Genomic DNA, 19349 nt, shown 5'->3' with positions numbered 1-19349 from the left:
GTCTTGCCCCGCACCGGCCCCCTTGTCACTCGCCGGCCCGGGGGGGGGGCGCTCTGACTGTCTCGCCCCGCACCGGCCCCCTTATCACTCGCCGGCCGGGCGCAGCGCTCCTGCTCCCTGCCCGTGGGAGTAGTGGGGTCTTCCCAGCCCCTCACCTTCCATGGCAAGGCCCGTCCAGCACCTCGTCAGCCTCCATTTTTCTCCTTGGGGCAGCGGGGGCAAGCCCATCCTGCTCCAGAGGTTTTTAATTCCTCGCTTGGCTTGAGTTTTACAGTATTTACAAGCTGGGCCGGAGGAGTGACCTTATACAAACCAAACCAAAGCCCAACACAAAATAAATACAATTCCTGGCCCGCCTCCCCATCTGTTGGTTTGTGGTTTCCAGCCCTTCCCCCAAACAGAAGTAAACTTGCTTATTCCTACCTTTCTTTGCTAGGTTAAAGAGCCCTTTAGTATCTCAGCCTTGTAACAGGAACCTCACTACAACCTTAACTCTTGAGATAGGGCCATCTCCCTACAATATGGCAAGATCCGTGTTTTATTTAATCTGGAAAAGAGAAGACCAAGGGCAGACATCAAAACAGTTTTCAAGTACATAAAGGATTATTACAAGGAGGAGGGAGAAAAAATTGTTTTTCTTAACCTCTGAGGATAGGAAAAAAAGCAATGGGTTTAAATTGCAGCAAGGGAGGTTTAGGTTTGACATTAGGAAAAACTTAATGGTCAGGGTGGTTAAGCACTGGAATAAATTGCCGAGGGAGGTTGTGGAGTCTCCATCACTGGAGATTTTTAACAGCAGGTTAGACAAACACCTGTCAGGGATAGTCTAGAGATCATACTTAGCTCTGCCACGACTGCAGGGGACTAAACTAAATGACTTCTCAAGGTCCCTTTCAGTTCTATGATTCTATTTCATTGTCCCGTCTCAAATAGTTTCCCAAACACTCACAAGGTGTTTAGCTTCTGATATAGAGTTCATATGGCCAATTTAGAACCAGCCCTAGATTTATTGTATGTAAAAAATGTGTTCCTCTCTAAGAAACCTCACATGACTGTAGTAGGAAGAGAGCCTGAGACATAAGCCCCTGTATCAGGCCTGGTATGAGGCAGGACCTGCTCACACAATCTGGCAAGAACAGGGCTATTGCAGAAATACACATTCCTAAGAAGTGCTAGGCACAGAGTACTTATGCAAACATCCTGATATCAAGTGGCACCAGAACATCCCGATATCAAGGATGGAACAAAAATATTCCGCAAGGATAACAGGAACATACTGACCCCCTCCTAAAAGAGAAGGTCAGGATGACAGTATGCAATAAAAATGTTTTGATCAAGCCAACATGTACAAGGTGATGGGTGATAACTACCCATGTCTGGGGGCAGTAACTAACTATGTCAGAGGCAGTATTAACTTGTTTGTATCAGGGTATAACTGTGTATCAGAGGCAGTATCTTTGTCCAGCCAAGGGGGGGGAACATGGAAGGTCCTGCCATTCACTGAGCTGCGTCCATTGTCACGGGCATACAGGTCTTAGTATCCCTGTAGAGTATGCCAGGTGCTATTATGATGCTTTGTCAACAAACCTGGCCTGGTGCCTTCGTACCTTAATGGATCTTGTGGTCATTGGGTGGTTTGCTCGAGGTCTGCTATGCCAGCTGTCTGCGCAGAGCTGAGGCAGCACACACTGAGAACACACACATGCAGCTGAACGTCTAACCACAATGACAAGTCAGAAACTTCAGCAGAAGGTGAGAGGAACAAATCTTTATTCTGGAAATGAACAATCTTGAGGCAAAAGCCTTTCTGAGAAGGGGTGGAAATAATAAAATTGTTTTACTTTTCTTTTTCTCCTCATGAAACACCAATATTGGAATTGCCATTGCACTGCCAAACATTTTGATCTCTTGTGGACATCAGTGGCTTCCTCTCAGACAAAAGTTTTCAATTTTTCTCCCACTAGTCACTCTTATCTTAAAAACCCCCATAGCTCATCTGGCTCCTACCAGCTGAGGATTCCAGTCCCCAAACATTTATAATCTGTGCCCTGAGTGCTGCCAGTCTCCACATGGAGCCAATGTCTTGGATGAGGGCTCTTCCTCCGGCTGAGATGATATCTCAGTCAGATTTCTCCTTCTCCTTCATGTGCAAGAAGACGATGCTGAACATGAAGAGGCCTATCATCATGGAGAAGGCACTGGCATAATATGGATACGCTGAGGGGATAAAACGCTCATACTGTGTGTGCTGGAGGGGACGCACAGACACCTGGGAGAGAAAAGAACACAAGACCAGGGTCACAGGAGATGAGGTCATTTAGTCCTCTGTGTGGCAGGACTATCTCAGCTCTAGATGTGTTATTTAATTTAATGCCCATTCTGACAATGCCCCACTCAGATGACTGTAGAACCAGATTACCTTACTGGAAAGATACATGTATGAGAGCTCCTAGAAGTCGTTCAATTATATCTCTTGTTTTTAAACGAGAGTTTTAAGCTCCAAATCCTCAACTTCTGTAAAAGCATGTTGGCAAACCTTAAGCGTCAGTGCAGGCAGTGCTGGCGAGGGTCCAACACTGCCTTGAGACAAGAATGTGTTTAAGGAGGGTAAAACGCTCTCTACAGAGGCTTATTTCCAGACCTTCCTAAATATAACTGAAGATGGTCACAGAGTAAGATAGCTTTCAAATCCATTTCACGCACAAAGGAAGACTGGATGCAACTTCATGGTCATTAAGATTAATAGCTCATGTGGTATCCACTCAAAACATTTGCAAAGTTTAAAATCCTGACTTGAAATCTCAACCAATACTCTTACATTTCCTACCACACAGACAAGATAATTCAAACTATTTACCTGTGTAGAGGAGTACAGGTGGGTGTATCCCAGCCTGTTATAATCCACTTTAAACTGAAACACTCCATAGACATCCGGCAGCTTGAACTGCACACTATATCTGCCACCTAGGGGAGAGGCAGGACCATTTAAATTACACAGTAAATAGAACAAGAGCATTAGGAGTTAAGATCCCTCATTGGAAGTTCTTTCCTCACCTCCTTCCATTTGTAATGGCCCTTTGTCTCCCCCAAACCCACTTTGTGGAGCTTTTCATTCAGATTGAAAACTAGCCTCTGGAACCCAAAGCTGCTCCACTGGAAGAAGGAGCTGTAGGAGAGCTGTGTGAAGTGCACCCTTCCTCTTAACAGTGGAGCATGCTTCCCATAGAGATTCTATACACTACCTGCTCAGAAGAACCGTAGCGTTCCAAGTCAATACATACGAGCAAGGTGAGTTTCAGTGGTGGGGGAAGAAGTCAACACCCAGTGTTATTGTTAACAAAGCCATAGGGCAGAAAACATTAAATTGTCTGATAGGAGCCCTACCATTTTTCTTCAGGAAAGTCCTTACAAATGGATCAATGCGGACAAACTCCAGCTGAATATCATCGCCATCAAAGGGGACCCACCTCCCTTCAGAGAGCTTTTCAATCACAATGCTGTACTCCTGTAACATACAAATGCACGCTGCATTAACAGAGGCATAAAGGAAGAGGACACATTGTTAATGAGTAGGGCCCTACCAAAGTCACAGCTGTGAAAAACATGTCATGGACCATGAAAGCAGACCTCCCCTGTGAAATGTAGTTATTGGAGGGGAGGGGCAGGGGACACCCCAGCCGAGGGCTCCTACCATTCACTGGGCTCAAGCTGGGGAGGGACAGGACTTCCTTTTCCCCTGAACGGCCATTCTTGGGGGGCGGGGGACCAGACTCAGCTCCAGCTATCTCCCCCAGCTGTAGGAAGCTCTGCAGCTGCGCACAGCCCTGAAGGCAGCAGAGAAGTGAGGGTGGCAATTTTGTGACCCCCCCCCCCGCACACGCCCCCCCCTTTTGGATCAGGACCCCCCACCTGAAAAAACATGAACACCTAAAAATGCGAAATTGACTAAAATGGACCCTGAATTTGGTAGGGCCCTATCAGTAGTTAAGAGTGACACCTGAAATCCATTCAATAGAAATCTCAGTCCTAAACTATGAACTCCACTTTCCATGAACTCAAGGGGGACAATGGGGAATTTTCCAATAACTGCTATTTCCAGCGTAAGAGTCCATGTGAGCTTCCACGCTTGGAAATACAGTTGAGCTACCATGCACTGAAAATCAAGCCAATATTCAGTAGAAAATCAGTGAGTGAGCATATCAATGTAGAATTGATTTGAATTTGAGAGTGCTATACTTAAAAACTCTCTAGGCACACTAAGCTGTCCCCCAGTATATAGCTGCAATTTCTATTTAAAGCAACATGGTATTTCAGGCTTGCCAATGTACTCTTTTTGTATAATGAAGCTTGGCATCACGAGTCTGAGTGAAATGGAGGTAACAGGGAAGACAAAATTCCAGCATATGCTTTCGATCAGGCTCAGATACCTGTTTATCAAGAAGGTTCATGACTGAAGAGAAACTATTTGCAAGGATAACCAACTCCCCTCAACTTAAGCATTAAGTAAGTTTACTAACAGAACAGACTTCTCCAGAGCTGGCTGCTGCTGCCACTTAATATTGTATGATACTCAAGTATGAGCCATGAGCAGTCTGAAATTTAGTATTAAGTGAAAGTTACATGTAGGAACTAAAGGTTAGGTAGACTGCCTTCACATTAGTGGAGAAACACTGTCAAGAAGAAAAGGAGTACTTGTGGCACCTTAGAGACTAACCAATTTATTTGAGCATGAGCTTTCGTGAGCTACAGCTCACTTCATCAGATGCATACCGTGGAAACTGCAGCAGACTTTATATATACACAGAGAATATGAAACAAAGTCTGCTGCAGTTTCCACGGTATGCATCTGATGAAGTGAGCTGTAGCTCACGAAAGTCTGCTGCAGTTTCCACGGTATGCATCTGATGAAGTGAGCTGTAGCTCACGAAAGCTCATGCTCAAATAAATTGGTTAGTCTCTAAGGTGCCACAAGTACTCCTTTTCTTTTTGCGAATACAGACTAACACGGCTGTTACTCTGAAAACTGTCAAGAAGGGGACAGTTCCTACAATTATGAGGAAGAAAAACCCCACTGGGTTATATATCCTCATGCCCTCTGAAATTTCACACCTTGGCTGGTGAAGCCCTGGGTGCCAGCCATCACCTTTCCAACCAATAAAGAGGAGATAAATCTGCTTCCACAACACTTCTAGCCCAACGAACAAGAGTACAGTCTCTCTGCACAAGTCTATTTGACTCATTTTCCTAAAGTCAGTCTTACCACGAGGTCAGTGACAGTGTAGGCATTAGGTGGTAATGTCTCCCCTACACGATGGTGAGATACCTCTCCAACCCGCAGCACACCCTCTTCCTTGAATACCCAATGGGACAAGGCAACAGCCAGCTCGTAGTTACCAGTCTGAGAGTACCTAGAGATGGTGAGAGAACAGAAGCACAGTGGGAGACACTGCATTGGAGGACATTCATAGGACTGAGCATTTTTTTGGTCAGGTATACTATGAAGTTTCCCCAAGAACTAAATGCCAGGTCAGAAAGTCAGCACCCATTTTAAACGATCACATTACTTGAAAGTTTTCCTGTAAGACTGCTTGATCTTTAAATCCCAACTGTCTGCTAGGTCTTCTAGGTAGTTGTTTAAAGTACAGCAAAACATATTTTAACAGATCAGCACTGAAAGGAATTCAGTGCCAAGGTTTCCAACCTGCACACTGAACTGATACATATCAATGCTCAGAGTATAATATTCTATGTCAAAATTTCCAAGTAAGAGCTGTGCCCAGATTATGAACTGTGTTCACAGCATCTCTGAATACAATGGATGCAGAAACTGCTTCTTACACACCTAATATCAGGGTTTCTATAAGGACAGGAGACAGCTATATGGGTTAGCCAGCTTGACAATTTGCACTGCACTTAAAGGAAGTTTCATCTTTTTCTTAAGCTTTAATATAACCTAAACAGTGTAGATTTTACAGTAGCACGGCTGAACAGTTATGATAGTATTCAGTATATTCCCATCAGTCATCTTTGACACAATTAGTTCTCATCACCTGCTAGGGATCCTTGATCAAAGAGGTACCCAAACCACTTGGGCAGAAGAACCCAAATACCCCACCCTACCTACAGAAGGCCATGTTAAGCTAGTCACCTCTGAGAGCCAGGTGTAGCTTTCTGCACAGCAGAGTTGAAGAAAGCATCACTGAAGAAATCCAAGGAGCCACTGAAAATGACACGGGCATTGTTCCTGGCCTGGAGACCAGCAATCAAAAGGGTATTCTTCCCAACAGCATGAGGGTACTGAAATTGGATGAGAACAGATTTAAATCAGCACTAATGATTTGTATTATAGTAGCACCTTGAAGCCCCAACTGAGATAAGGACCCCAATGGGCTGGATACTGTACAGACAAGACACATAGTAAGCCTGGATTCTTATTTGCTAAACAAATACCGCAAACAAACAGCATGAAGAGAAATAAAGGCACAGAGATAATGTGCTCAAGATCACATGGCAAGTAAAAGTAACCAGAAACCCATGTTTAATTTTATTTATATATATATTATATGGAAAGAAGGCATCAGGGCTTTAAGCTGCTTTTTTAGGCAAGTACGGAAACTAGCCATGCAGTATTATCCATTAGGTTTAAATAGTTAATAGCAGCAGGGAAATGTCTGAGAATTAAATGATATTGGATGATCTTTAACTTTGCTGCTAGGTCTGGCTGGGCTAAACAAGTACAATCCAAGTTATTATTGTCTTGTCAGAACTCTTGTCAAACCTCACAGACCTAATTAAAGGGAATGTTTAAACCACTCATCTGCCTGTTCAAATACCCATTATGGAAGAGCATGTTAAGCAGACATAAGTTGAACACGTTTGCTGTCAGTTAAGTCCCACTCATGCCAGCTCCCAGCTATTATTTTTCCTCTACATTTTCATTTCATCATGTCAATAAGACATGGCACACAATGCATTTTTGCGGATTACTGCACTACTCAAGTGGAGAAGCAGGAGGCTTCAACACAACTGAGACACTAATCTTCCAGAATCAGCCAACTGCACCTTTTTTAGCCCCTTGCCAGCTACAGAGCCTCAAAACTAAACAGAGGAACCCCTCCATTTCACACTGGTCACAGTCCCGCTGGAAGATGGCAATAGCTTTCAATTACTAACAACTTAGCCCAAATTCTACCAGCATCTTAGAGGAAAAAGGCTTCAAATTCTATTGCCTGCCACAGTAGCATGGGATTGAGAGCCTTTTGCTTCTATATCACCAGTTTGAATTCAGCCCCTTTGATACAGCAAAACAGTATCAAAGTTAAGAGCCGATATTCCTTCCAATGCAGTCTTGTTAGGCTTTTTCCATTTGGATCCAATGAAACTGCAAGAAAGATTTCCATGATAATATTAGAAAATATATAGTACTAAGAGACCGTGGAAGGGAGCTTTCAAAAAACCCATAAGTATTTGACACAGACTATAATAAGCACTTGAGTTAAGTCTCTTGATCCATTTTTAAACTGTTGAAAGAGAGGTAATTAATTCCACAGGATTAGAAGCAAAAGAGGACAAATATAATTGTGCGTACCTGTGTGATGGGCTTATCTGGGAAGAAGGAGTAAGATGTAGAGGAGCCAGTCAAGATATCTAGTACCAGAGGGTTATCAGGATCAGCCACCATCCTGTGGCGAGAGAGACAATCAAAGTACCAGGAAGATACCTGAAAGCTGGTCAAACCTGAGATACCTGCCCAAGAAGATTCGTGTGCACTAAAATCTGCTAACAAATATGAAATTCACAGAGGTTGAGAACCATGGGACTGACTCAGCTCCCCCCGAAATTAGTGGCAAAAACACACACTGAAGTCAATCAGGCCCAATTAATTTTATATCAGCTGTTGACTTTAAAACATCATTTCTTTAAACAACTGTGAATAGTTATGCTATCACATCAAAAGCTGAAGCTTCTTTAAGAACAACCCTTTACAAAACTTGACAACAACAGAAGTGCTTCTATGTTCTAAATTCCAATTCAAATAGTTTAAAAAACATGACTACATGAGAACAGGGAAGTGAATGGATTACTTTCATTGTCCAAGTAAAGCAAAACAGAGTAAGCAGCAAGAAGTAAAATATTAAAAGTTTTCTGTTTCAAGGGAGTTTATAATTAGATTGAGAGATGAGGAATAGCCTTTGGCTACCCAACCAGCAAGAAGTCTGCACTGTTCTTGCCTGCCCTCAGCCCCCCTCCCTCCACTTCCATCCTGTGAAAGGACCAAATGCCTGTTGCATCTCAATTGAAGAAACCAAAACCCAACCTATGATGCTTTGTTTATAATAGTGCCTACCCCAGCCCTAGGCTTATAACCTATAGGGAGGGAAGATAGTGGCAAGAAACCCATCCCAACAGAGACCTCTTGTTCTCAGTTACAGCCCCACTTGCCAGCCTTGCCTCGTAGTTCACTTACCCGACTCCTCGGAAGAGAACAGGGTTTAATGGAGTTTTCCCCACAATTGTGGGAGCCTTCAGTAGATTTTCAGAGTCTGCAACAATGAGCGTATGCTTCAGGGAGGAAACATAAGAGACCTTTGGTAAGCTTTCACAAGCTACTGGACAATGTAATTAATGCACAGGCAACTTGTTAATATGTGTGTCTGCTTGCCACCCTATGGCTAGTGATCTGCACAACACAGCACCTCATGTTCTACAGCTGCCCTTCCAGAGCTTTGAAGTAGCATTAATTGGCTCTGCATAGTCTCACCTGGCCTCTTGGTAGGAAGAAGAATTGTAACACTGAGCAAGGGGACGGAGGAGGTAAGAGCAGGAGAAGAAATCAGGCACATGCTTAGAAGCCCTCAGGGAAAAGACAACAGCCCCTGCTTGTTACAGTTTAGAGCAGGTTTTCTGTCTTGTGAGTTGCATATTAGGAAGCTTAAATCAGAAGGAAGGTAAATCCCAGGGCAACAAATGCAGATCTCTTGCAGGAACATGTGTTTATCAGTTCCTATTTGTTCTGATTGCTGCCACGAGCTAATGTGAACACTGTAGAAGGGATTTCAGCATAGCGGAAAAAGCGTGTCAAGAAAGTACAACACAGAAAAATCTGCATTCCAAAGTGCCAGAAGATACTGGGGGACAGCTGCTGCCTAAAGCCTCAGTCCGTGACACTTACACAGCCCATCCTAGAGCACTTTGGTTTCTCTTGGCCTGCAGGGCCTTGCTCTAGGACACAAGATGTTCTTAAGTAAGGAATAGTTTCATTAAGCTTACAGCGTGTTGTCAAGAGCTGCCATAATTAAATGGTGATGTAACTTACAGTCACTCAGAAGAATTATCTCTAAGGGACAGTTGTGTATCCAGAAGGGTAGTTACTGTGCTTATTGTACTGAGTTTTAGTTAGGTTCTTCCACTGAAAGAATTTTTTGTTTCAATCAGGAAGTATTCAGCTATTACAACATACTAGAAGAGGTACCAATTCAAGAACTAGGCATATTAAGAGAGAGTCTAAATAACAGCACCTTAGTGAAATCAAAGGCCTCATGAACCTATAGAGCCATGGTTTCCACCCTCAGACTATGTCTAAGGGGTCCACGAAAGGCTGTTGTTACCATAGAACAGGGGTGTTCAACCTGGGGTCTGCAGACTATGTCTAAAATTTCCAAAGGGGTTCACACCACCATTTGAAATTTTTTAGGGGTCTGCAATTAAAAAAAGGTTGAAAACCACTGTTATACTTATTCCTTCAATGATATTGGATAGGCCTTCAACTACCTACTGTCTGGGAAGAACCCGTATTTAGCTACAAATTATGAATCTTCAAGTCCTACTATAAGTTCCGTAAGATTGATTTGATAGCGAGCAGAAGATGGTATGGTAGAAAAGGAAAGTTTGCAAAATCTACACAACTAATAAGTTACATAGGCATCCCAAAGCAATGGTGATTCCCCCATCCATCGGGGATTGTGTGCGCCCCACATATTTTACGAAAAAGCTCTGTTCCAATAATGTTTGAGAGTTATGAACATTGTGACATCTTTCTCTCTCCTGTAAAGACAGATATTTCAGAACCATGCGTCCAACCAGACAGACCATGCAAGGACAGAAATATGAAGATATCACATACATTTGAAGAACTTCTACAGAGTTTTCTATATTGATCTCTCTTTGTCCCTGTGTCCCTTGAGCTAGAGTTTACCTTTTTTATATGTCTGGCTACTAAGCATGACATTCTATCTCCTGACCCATCATGGATAAAAGGAAGTGGTAGACTGTCCTCAGTGGTAGCAGATGATAGAACAAGAAATAATGGTCTCAAGTTGCAGTGAGGGAGGTTTAGTTGGATATTAGGAAAAACTTTTTCACTAGGAGGGTGGTGAAGCACTGGAATGTGTTACCTAGGGAGGTGGTGGAATCTCCTTCCTTGGAGGTTTTTAAGGTCAGGCTTGACAAAGCCCTGGCTGGGATGATTTAGTTGGGGACTGGTCCTGCTTTGAGCAGGGGGTTGGACTAGATGACCTCCTGAGGTCCCTTCCAACCCTGATATTCTATGATTCTATGAAGTGCCATATTTCACTAGAAAGGGAATTCCTATCTCCTACCCCCGAGTGGTTCAAGGTCCAATACAGTGAACCCCTGACTATTCCAGATGGTGGTTTTTAACTGCTCAGTGTGACTGGATTGTTAGAAATTGTCAAAGGTGCATGATAAATTGCAATCTCACATTAAAGAGAAGAGCAATAGTAAAAGCAGCATGTCATTCAATAAGATTCACAGCTGCTACTCAAAACAATTTTTGGAATGAGCAAGGGTAGGAGGGGAAAGAAGAGGCAAAGGAAGAAGACAGACAAGTTTTGTCTCCAGCCCTTACAGCCAACTGCTAAAAAATAAAATTCCTTCCCAGAAGCAATGTACTAGCTAAGATGAGTTTCCTCAAGCCCCGGATATACCCAAAGAATTCAGTGTCTAGACTTTTACCTGGCCTGGGTCTGAGATATCATAGTTGTGATGGTCAATGACTGCTGTCCTTTCCTCATCAAACTCTATTCCACACTCACTGCCTAGCTCTCGCAGAGGATCACCTAAAGGATAGAGAAGTGGATTCCCAATTTACAGTTTGTACAAGACACAAAAGCAACTAAATAATCAAAATAAAAACAAAGGACAACCCTGATTTGTGCGCTAATGATTTATCTGCTAACCAGGCTGCTGGGTGCACTCAGTACACAACTCTTGGCTGAACTCAACTTTCTTTGGAAAGTGAAATTAAGACATTCCTTTTTTCTTTACCACCAATTCCTTTGGAGCATTGTGAAGATTAAGATTTGTAGCATGTTTTAAGATAGAGTATTGTACAGTTTTAGCTTTTGAAGTTCCCCTTTAAAAAAAGGTTGCAGCCAGAGTTCTAAGAGCTCCCATGACAAGGAAGACACCTTCCCCTACAGGACTGATTTGTGCTCTCTATATCCAGTAAACTCTTATTATGCAGCAATAAAACGAAAAGCCAACATTTGCACCCTTTTTTTTTTTTTTTGACACGCAGGTTTTACTGACCAATGTCAGAACTGGCAGCCACAAGGACACTTCCGCCTCCATCAATGAAAGCAGTAATTGTCTCCACATTGATGTTTCCGCCAAAATCTGAAAAGATGCACCAGACATTAGTGATTCAAAAAGCTGACAGCAAACTATTTTACCAGTGCTTCGGTGCAAAGGTGGAGAGGGAAATACAAGGGTGATGAGGACAATTAATAGAGAAGCTGTGTCAGCGTAGTAGGCATAGGAGGTGCCCAAGCAGGGTCCTGAAGCCACATACATCTATGGCCAACATAGATTAAAAGGGCGGATTAAGGGAGGATTAATTCCTTCAGAAGGAAGACAAAGATAGCCATAAAATCCAGCCTTTAAAGGCATAGAACTAGCCATTCAATCTCAGTTGCAGAGAAATAAACCTTAACAAAATTCATTGACTATTATTATTATTTGTTTGGGCATATTTAAAGACATACTTTTCTTTTGATTACATGTAGTTAATTTGCTTCTTCCTCACCTCACCCCAAGATAAAATTCTTATCTGTTTGCAGGTAGAAATTCTACATTTTAAAGCTAGTGAGAGACCTCTGCATTGAGACAGAGAGAGAGAGATTGAGAGATCTGTCAACAAGAGTAAATATTAATTATTCCTTCTTGTGGAAGTTGAATTACAACTGGCTCCAGTGCAAGCATTCCCGGAAAATGATGAGGAATCTCTCACTCATTCCATTCTTTAACAAAATCAAATTTAATTAAACTTCAGTATAGCTACAATAACCAATATATAAAGAGAAAGCAAAAGGATTTAGAGAAACATGCATCTCTGCAAGATGAAAGAGGTACAGCCAAAACTTTACTCTCACTTCCTTAATTAAGATATTGTAAAAAGAAAACAGAACATCGAGAGAATGTCAGAAGTGGAGTAAGTTAGAGGTTAAGAACAGGTCACATGAGGAAGACACTGTATGCCACACTCTAAAATTTAGCTCTGAAGTAGTTAAAAAAGGGTTCCTACATATCATGAGGCATTAGCTTCTTCTTGCACAGCTCTGTAGTTAGTTCTCCTAAGGATCTGATTCCAATATCCCAGTCCTAGTAGTAATGTTCAAAATTAAAGTTACCTGACACTTTCTCTGAGGCTCACCTGAAGTTAAGTGTGCTATAACCTGGGGCTACAGATTATACTATTCAGTTCACTATTCATTCACACACAATCAGCTAGCTCTCCACTCTTGCTAAGTGACAGTGTTCCTTTTGGAACATCTTTTTTGGCTCTCTCATCACACCAATATCACCTGATCTCTCACTTTCTTGAAGGGCTGTATTTCAAAAAGGTTGCTATTAATGATCCCGCATCAAGTCTCATTCAGGCTGTTAATAGTGGTAGAGAGAGAAACCAGACATTTTGGTATGACAAATTGCCTAATAATGAGTGAAGAATACACCTGTCAGTCTACATCTCAGGGACAGGCCCCAAAAACCACCTCGAGGTCAAAAATGAAGCAAGTCAGAAGAATATGTTGATCAGTTTTATCAAACCTAAGAAAAGCATTCTCATGGTTAGAGCAGGAGACTGGGAGTTAAGACTAGGCCTCGCTTTGCCACCACTCATTGTTTTACGCTGGGTAAGTCTCTTGCCTCCCCATTTGGAAAACTGGAATAGTAAAAGACCCGCCTCAAATGAGTGTTGTGAAGAAGGTTAGCTAATATCTGCAAGGCACTTTACAGATCTAGTGTGTCTTCTCCAAGGGTCTCAAAGTATTATACAACTTAATTTCTGAGTCTTTTCCTTTATGCAAAAGGATCTCTTACCTTCTACAGATGGGGAGAAAATAATCAAGTTGTCATACAGAAATTCTCCATATTTTATGAGGGACAGGCCAGGGTCATCAGCAGTCCTGAAAGTGAGGTCAAAGCCTCTATCTGCATCCAGAAAACAAAGAGCATAGCCATGAGTACTTTTATCTCATTTAACTTACACTCTTTTAAAATTAAAGTTGTGTCAGACAGCCCTTAACTCAGTATTACCCATTACAATCTAACCATGTGGTTGCCATATTTTTTAAGGTGTCATGCGTCTGAAGAAGTGGCTTTTTTGCCCACGAAAGCTTATGCCCAAATAAATCTGTTAGTCTTTAGGGTGCCACCATACTCCTCGATACTTTTAAAGTTGCTACATAGACGTCTAAGTCAAGCATTTTACTCTTCCACGGTACACTTATTTTCTCAGTACTCCAGTGAGCACTGTCCGCAGAATTGTTCCTGTCAGCCTCCAAGCAGTGACACTTCTTGGTACTTATAATCTAGTCCACAGTGCTCAGGGAACATAGAGACTTTTTGGATAAACCAAATTAAAAACAAACAAGAACCTCTGTATTCTCCATAGCATTTTCATGCATGTCTTTGATGTAAATCAAACCCTGGTAAAACTTGTGGATGACATGAACACCAGAAAGGGAAACACACACAGGAAAGAACCAAAGGCTCTAGTGAGATCTGGGCAGCAGGGACTACAGCCAATACTGGGAGATGGGTTTCAGAGTAGCAGCCGTGTTAGTCTGTATCCGCAAAACAAACAAGAGGACTTGTGGCACCTTAGAGACTAACAAACTTATTAGAGCATAAGCTTTCGTGAGCTACACCTCACTTCATCGGATGCAAGCAGCGGAAAATACAGTGGGGAGATTTTATATATACAGAGAACATGAAACAATAGATGTTACCACACAGACTGTAACGAGATTTATCAGGCAAGGTGAGCTATTACCAGCAGGAGAGCGGGGGGTGGGGGGTAGCAGGGGTGAGAGAAGGGAAGCTTTTGTAGTGATAATCAAGGTGGGTCATTTCCAGCGGTTGACAAGAACGTGTGAGGAACACTGGCGGGGGGGGGGGGGAGAATAATGTTTATTTTCCCCCACACACAGTTATGCTCAATTAAATTTCATAGAATCATAGAATATCAGGGTTGGAAGGGACCCCTGAAGGTCATCTAGTCCAACCCCCTGCTCGAAGCAGGACCAATTCCCAGTTAAATCATCCCAGCCAGGGCTTTGTCAAGCCTGACCTTAAAAACTTCCAAGGAAGGAGATTCCACCACCTCCCTAGGCAACGCATTCCAGTGTTTCACCACCCTCTTAGTGAAAAAGTTTTTCCTAATATCCAATCTAAACCTCCCCCACTGCAACTTGAGACCATTACTCCTCGTTCTGTCATCTGCTACCATTGAGAACAGTCTAGAGCCATCCTCTTTGGAACCCCCTTTCAGGTAGTTGAAAGCAGCTATCAAATCCCCCCTCATTCTTCTCTTCTGCAGGCTAAACAATCCCAGCTCCCTCAGCCTCTCCTCATAAGTCATGTGTTCTAGACCCCTAATCATTTTTGTTGCCCTTCGCTGGACTCTCTCCAATTTATCCACATCCTTCTTGTAGTGTGGGGCCCAAAACTGGACACAGTACTCCAGATGAGGCCTCACCAATGTCGAATAGAGGGGGACGATCACGTCCCTCGATCTGCTCGCTATGCCCCTACTTATACATCCCAAAATGCCATTGGCCTTCTTGGCAACAAGGGCACACTGCTGACTCATATCCAGCTTCTCGTCCACTGTCACCCCTAGGTCCTTTTCCGCAGAACTGCTGCCTAGCCATTCGGTCCCTAGTCTGTAGCGGTGCATTGGATTCTTCCGTCCTCAGTGCAGGACCCTGCACTTATCCTTATTGAACCTCATCAGATTTCTTTTGGCCCAATCCTCCAATTTGTCTAGGTCCTTCTGTATCCTATCCCTCCCCTCCAGCGTATCTACTACTCCTCCCAGTTTAGTATCGTCCGCAAATTTGCTGAGAGTGCAATCCACACCATCCTCCAGATCATTTATGAAGATATTGAACAAAACCGGCCCCAGGACCGACCCCTGGGGCACTCCACTTGACACCGGCTGCCAACTAGACATGGAGCCATTGATCACTACCCGTTGAGCCCGACAATCTAGCCAGCTTTCTACCCACCTTATAGTGCATTCATCCAGCCCATACTTCCTTAACTTGCTGACAAGAATACTGTGGGAGACCGTGTCAAAAGCTTTGCTAAAGTCAAGAAACAATACATCCACTGCTTTCCCTTCATCCACAGAACCAGTAATCTCATGATAAAAGGCGATTAGATTAGTCAGGCATGACCTTCCCTTGGTGAATCCATGCTGGCTGTTCCTGATCACTTTCCTTTCATGCAAGTACTTCAAGATTGATTCTTTGAGGACCTGCTCCATGATTTTTCCAGGGACTGAGGTGAGGCTGACTGGCCTGTAGTTCCCAGGATCCTCCTTCTTCCCTTTTTTAAAGATTGGCACTACATTAGCCTTTTTCCAGTCATCCGGGACTTCCCCGGTTCGCCAGGAGTTTTCAAAGATAATGGCCAATGGCTCTGCAATCACAGCCGCCAATTCCTTCAGCACTCTCGGATGCAACTCGTCCGGCCCCATGGACTTGTGCACGTCCAGCTTTTCTAAATAGTCCCTAACCACCTCTATCTCCACAGAGGGCTGGCCATCTCTTCCACATTTTGTGATGCCCAGCGCAGCAGTCTGGGAGCTGACCTTGTTAGTGAAAACAGAGGCAAAAAAAGCATTGAGTACATTAGCTTTTTCCACATCCTCTGTCACTAGGTTGCCTCCCTCATTCAGTAAGGGGCCCACACTTTCCTTGGCTTTCTTCTTGTTGCCAACATACCTGAAGAAACCCTTCTTGTTACGCTTGACATCTCTCACTAGCTGCAGCTCCAGGTGCGATTTGGCCCTCCTGATTTCATTCCTACATGCCCGAGCAATATTTTTATACTCTTCCCTGGTCATATGTCCAACCTTCCACTTCTTGTAAGCTTCTTTTTTATGTTTAAGATCCGCTAGGATTTCACCGTTAAGCCAAGCTGGTCGCCTGCCATATTTACTATTCTTTCGACTCATTGGGATGGTCTGTCCCTGTAACCTCAACAGGGATTCCTTGAAATACAGCCAGCTCTCCTGGACTCCTTTCCCCTGCAAGTTAGTCCCCCAGGGGATCCTGGCCAGCCGTTCCCTGAGGGAGTCGAAGTCTGCTTTCCTGAAGTCCAGGGTCCGTATCCTGCTGCTTACCTTTCTTCCCTGCGTCAGGATCCTGAACTCAACCAACTCATGGTCACTGCCTCCCAGATTCCCATCCACTTTTGCTTCCCCCACTAATTCTACCCGGTTTGTGAGCAAAATTTGTTTACTAAACTAAATTTACAAAACTAAATTTGTTAGTTCTCCTTTTCTTAATACCGGGAAATGTGAGTCTAACCAACGTGACGCCCATCAGCAGAGCGACAACAAGCAACCCAGGTACGGAGCAGGGCAGCATCCCCCCACACACTCTGACTGACACACGCTGCACTTCCGAGTGACCGAGCCCCACCGCCACCGCCGTATGGGGCAGGCGGGGTCAGCGTGGCACCCGGACCTAACCCGACCGCCAGCGGATTCCGATCGCCTCAGCCACCCCTGGCAGGTGCAGCCCGGATGGGGAGACGGAGGGGGGCCGCGAGGCGGCACCGTGACAGACCCAGGCTCCTCTCGAGCCTGGCCGCTCCCCTCATCCCCATCACCCCAGACCATGATCCCGCCTTCCCCTGGGACTCCCCCGGGGCGCCGCGCCGCCGCCGCCCTCACCCGCCAGGCTCCGGAAGAAGAGCGAGTGCGTGTCCCGCAGGTTGATGTTCTCCAGCAGCACCAGGGTGCGGGGCCCCGCGTCCGCCCGGACCAGGCCCAGCCCGACCAGCAGCAGCAGGAACCGCCCTGAAGGGAGAGCGGCCGCTGCCTCCATCTTCCTCATGGGGGAGGGCAAGCTCACCCGGAACCGATCCTCTCGACGCGGCCAATCGCCGACCCACTTTGCCCGTAGATGCAGGACACGCAAAGCCACCTCAATCCGTGACCCGGAAGCGATCGGCAACTCGGCACACGCCCCCTCCCTCGCGGGGCCCGAGGACGAGATCTGAAGGCCCGCCTCCTCCAGAGCGGAGCCCAATCAGAGACAGACAACTCCACACAGCGGGCCGCGCTCAGCACCCTTTCCTCAGAGCGCTCGCTGAGCCCCGCCCATGCGCGCTAAAACCGCCTCCGAGCCAGCGCCCCCTGCGGCCCATCAAAGGGATGGTAGCGGTCCCAGCCCAGCCCGGGCTGATCCTGCACCCCGCTTCCGTGGATGCTGCTGGGCCTGCGCCTTGGCGGTGCAGCACGCCTCCCCCTTTCAGGCCTTGCGGGACGGGATAGGGGGTCACCTTGCCTGGTTTCCTTCATGCCCCAGGCTTACTGCAGTATCCACTCCCAAGCAGGAGCCACCCCCCATCATAACATTGATTCAAAAGTCATGATATTTTTAAACATGCCACTTTAGGTTTCGTGGGCTGCAGCCCAACCCCTCAGGAATCCCATTGGGATGTTTTTACTGTTGATGTTGCCAACTCATGATTTTGTCATGAGTGTCATGATAATTATTGTTTTCCTGAAAGCCCCAGCTCCTGGAGTCACGTGGCTATGTGATGATTTCAGCCTTCATTCTTAAAAGGAAGTTTCTATCCCTCATGGCTGTGGAGAAAGCTTCATAATGTGACCCCGGTGCACACTAAAGGTTCAAAATGCAGAAAGCCAATAAAAAGGACACCCAATCTATTATTTTTACATAATCTCATGATATGAAAGCCAATCTCATGATTTTTGAACATTTGGGGTTAGCAATGCTGCTGCCACTGTGAGGGTCAGAAACTTACTTGTTAAAATAAAGCTGAGTCCCATGTAATCACATGACTCCAGGAGCTTTATGGAAAGCACCAGATACTGCAAGATTTGCAATAAAATCATGAGAGTAGGCAACACTGTTACTGTCCGAACAGGGCTGTAAACTGTGCTCTATTGCCCACCACAGGGAGCTTATTTCCTGCTGGCACTGCTCGTACCCACGCTGCAGCATGTGTCCCTTTCCTCTTCCCTCAGCTGTGCTCTGTCATTTGGGTCGCCTCTCACTGTCTAGGAGAGCTAGGGTTGGCAGTGTCTTTTGCTGATCAACGGCAGAATATGAAGCAAAAGCTGATGGGCAAGGCACTCCCCACCCCGTGTTTTACAGCTAGAGGGATAGTGGCCAATGTATGCAACATCTGGCAAAATGCAAAGGAACGTGAACTCTAAATATAACAGCAGTCAGATTGAGTTTGTCATTAAAAGGCAATGTATTGTGATCATTAACCAGATGTCCTGCACATAAGATAAATGACTAAAATATAAACAGTCAACATACAGTTTACAAAACTCTAACATCTTGAACACAAGGACAGGAGCGATTATTTCCACTGTCTCACTGAACTGCAGTTTCTGATCTGATCTAGAGGAGTCAGGGAATAAATGTGCAAACTGTATTTTCTTGGAGAACAGAGTCTGTGCCTCATAAATGATGTCAGTTTCAGACTCTTTCTCAAGAGAAGAGAAAGCAGAAATGGCTGTGATATGGTAGCGATACTGCCAGAACCTCTACACTGTCTTATTGCAATGAGGAATAAGACTGGAGAAGTCTGTATGGGACATGAGCTCAAGTTGTGGCTGTGACATCCAAAAGGAAATAAGTAAGTGCTGTCTAGGAAACTTGCATTGGGAAATACGGAAAGTGATTTTAAAGCTTTTTTTGAGGAATTTCCTCACATCACCTAAAGATTTTAGTCCAAATACAGAGGTTTGACTTCCCACCACCTGCTGGGGGCGGCAGTGACCTGAATGGAAGACTAAATGTGCAGCGCTTGTGGCAGGGAAGCAGGTCATG

At 44.7% G+C, this 19349-nt stretch overlaps 1 protein-coding gene across 1 annotated transcript; it reads right to left on the bottom strand.

The window, feature by feature from the left end:
* Positions 1-1748: 1748 nt before the first annotated feature.
* On the bottom strand, positions 1749-17415 carry DDOST (dolichyl-diphosphooligosaccharide--protein glycosyltransferase non-catalytic subunit). Its single transcript, XM_077837247.1, has 11 exons — positions 17210-17415; positions 13342-13452; positions 11551-11637; positions 10975-11078; positions 8468-8562; positions 7589-7682; positions 6149-6297; positions 5261-5408; positions 3385-3505; positions 2858-2964; positions 1749-2269 (listed from the first exon to the last, which is right to left on the bottom strand). Exons 1-11 carry the CDS (start codon positions 17370-17372, stop codon positions 2120-2122), a joined length of 1329 nt encoding a protein of 442 aa, XP_077693373.1. The 5' UTR covers positions 17373-17415; the 3' UTR covers positions 1749-2119.
* Positions 17416-19349: the final 1934 nt, after the last annotated feature.

This window comes from Eretmochelys imbricata, chromosome 18, assembly GCF_965152235.1.
Source record: "Eretmochelys imbricata isolate rEreImb1 chromosome 18, rEreImb1.hap1, whole genome shotgun sequence".
Taxonomy (NCBI): Eukaryota; Metazoa; Chordata; order Testudines; family Cheloniidae; genus Eretmochelys; species Eretmochelys imbricata.
Note: the sequence above shows the minus strand (reverse complement) of the source record. Positions and strands in the feature narration are given on the sequence as shown.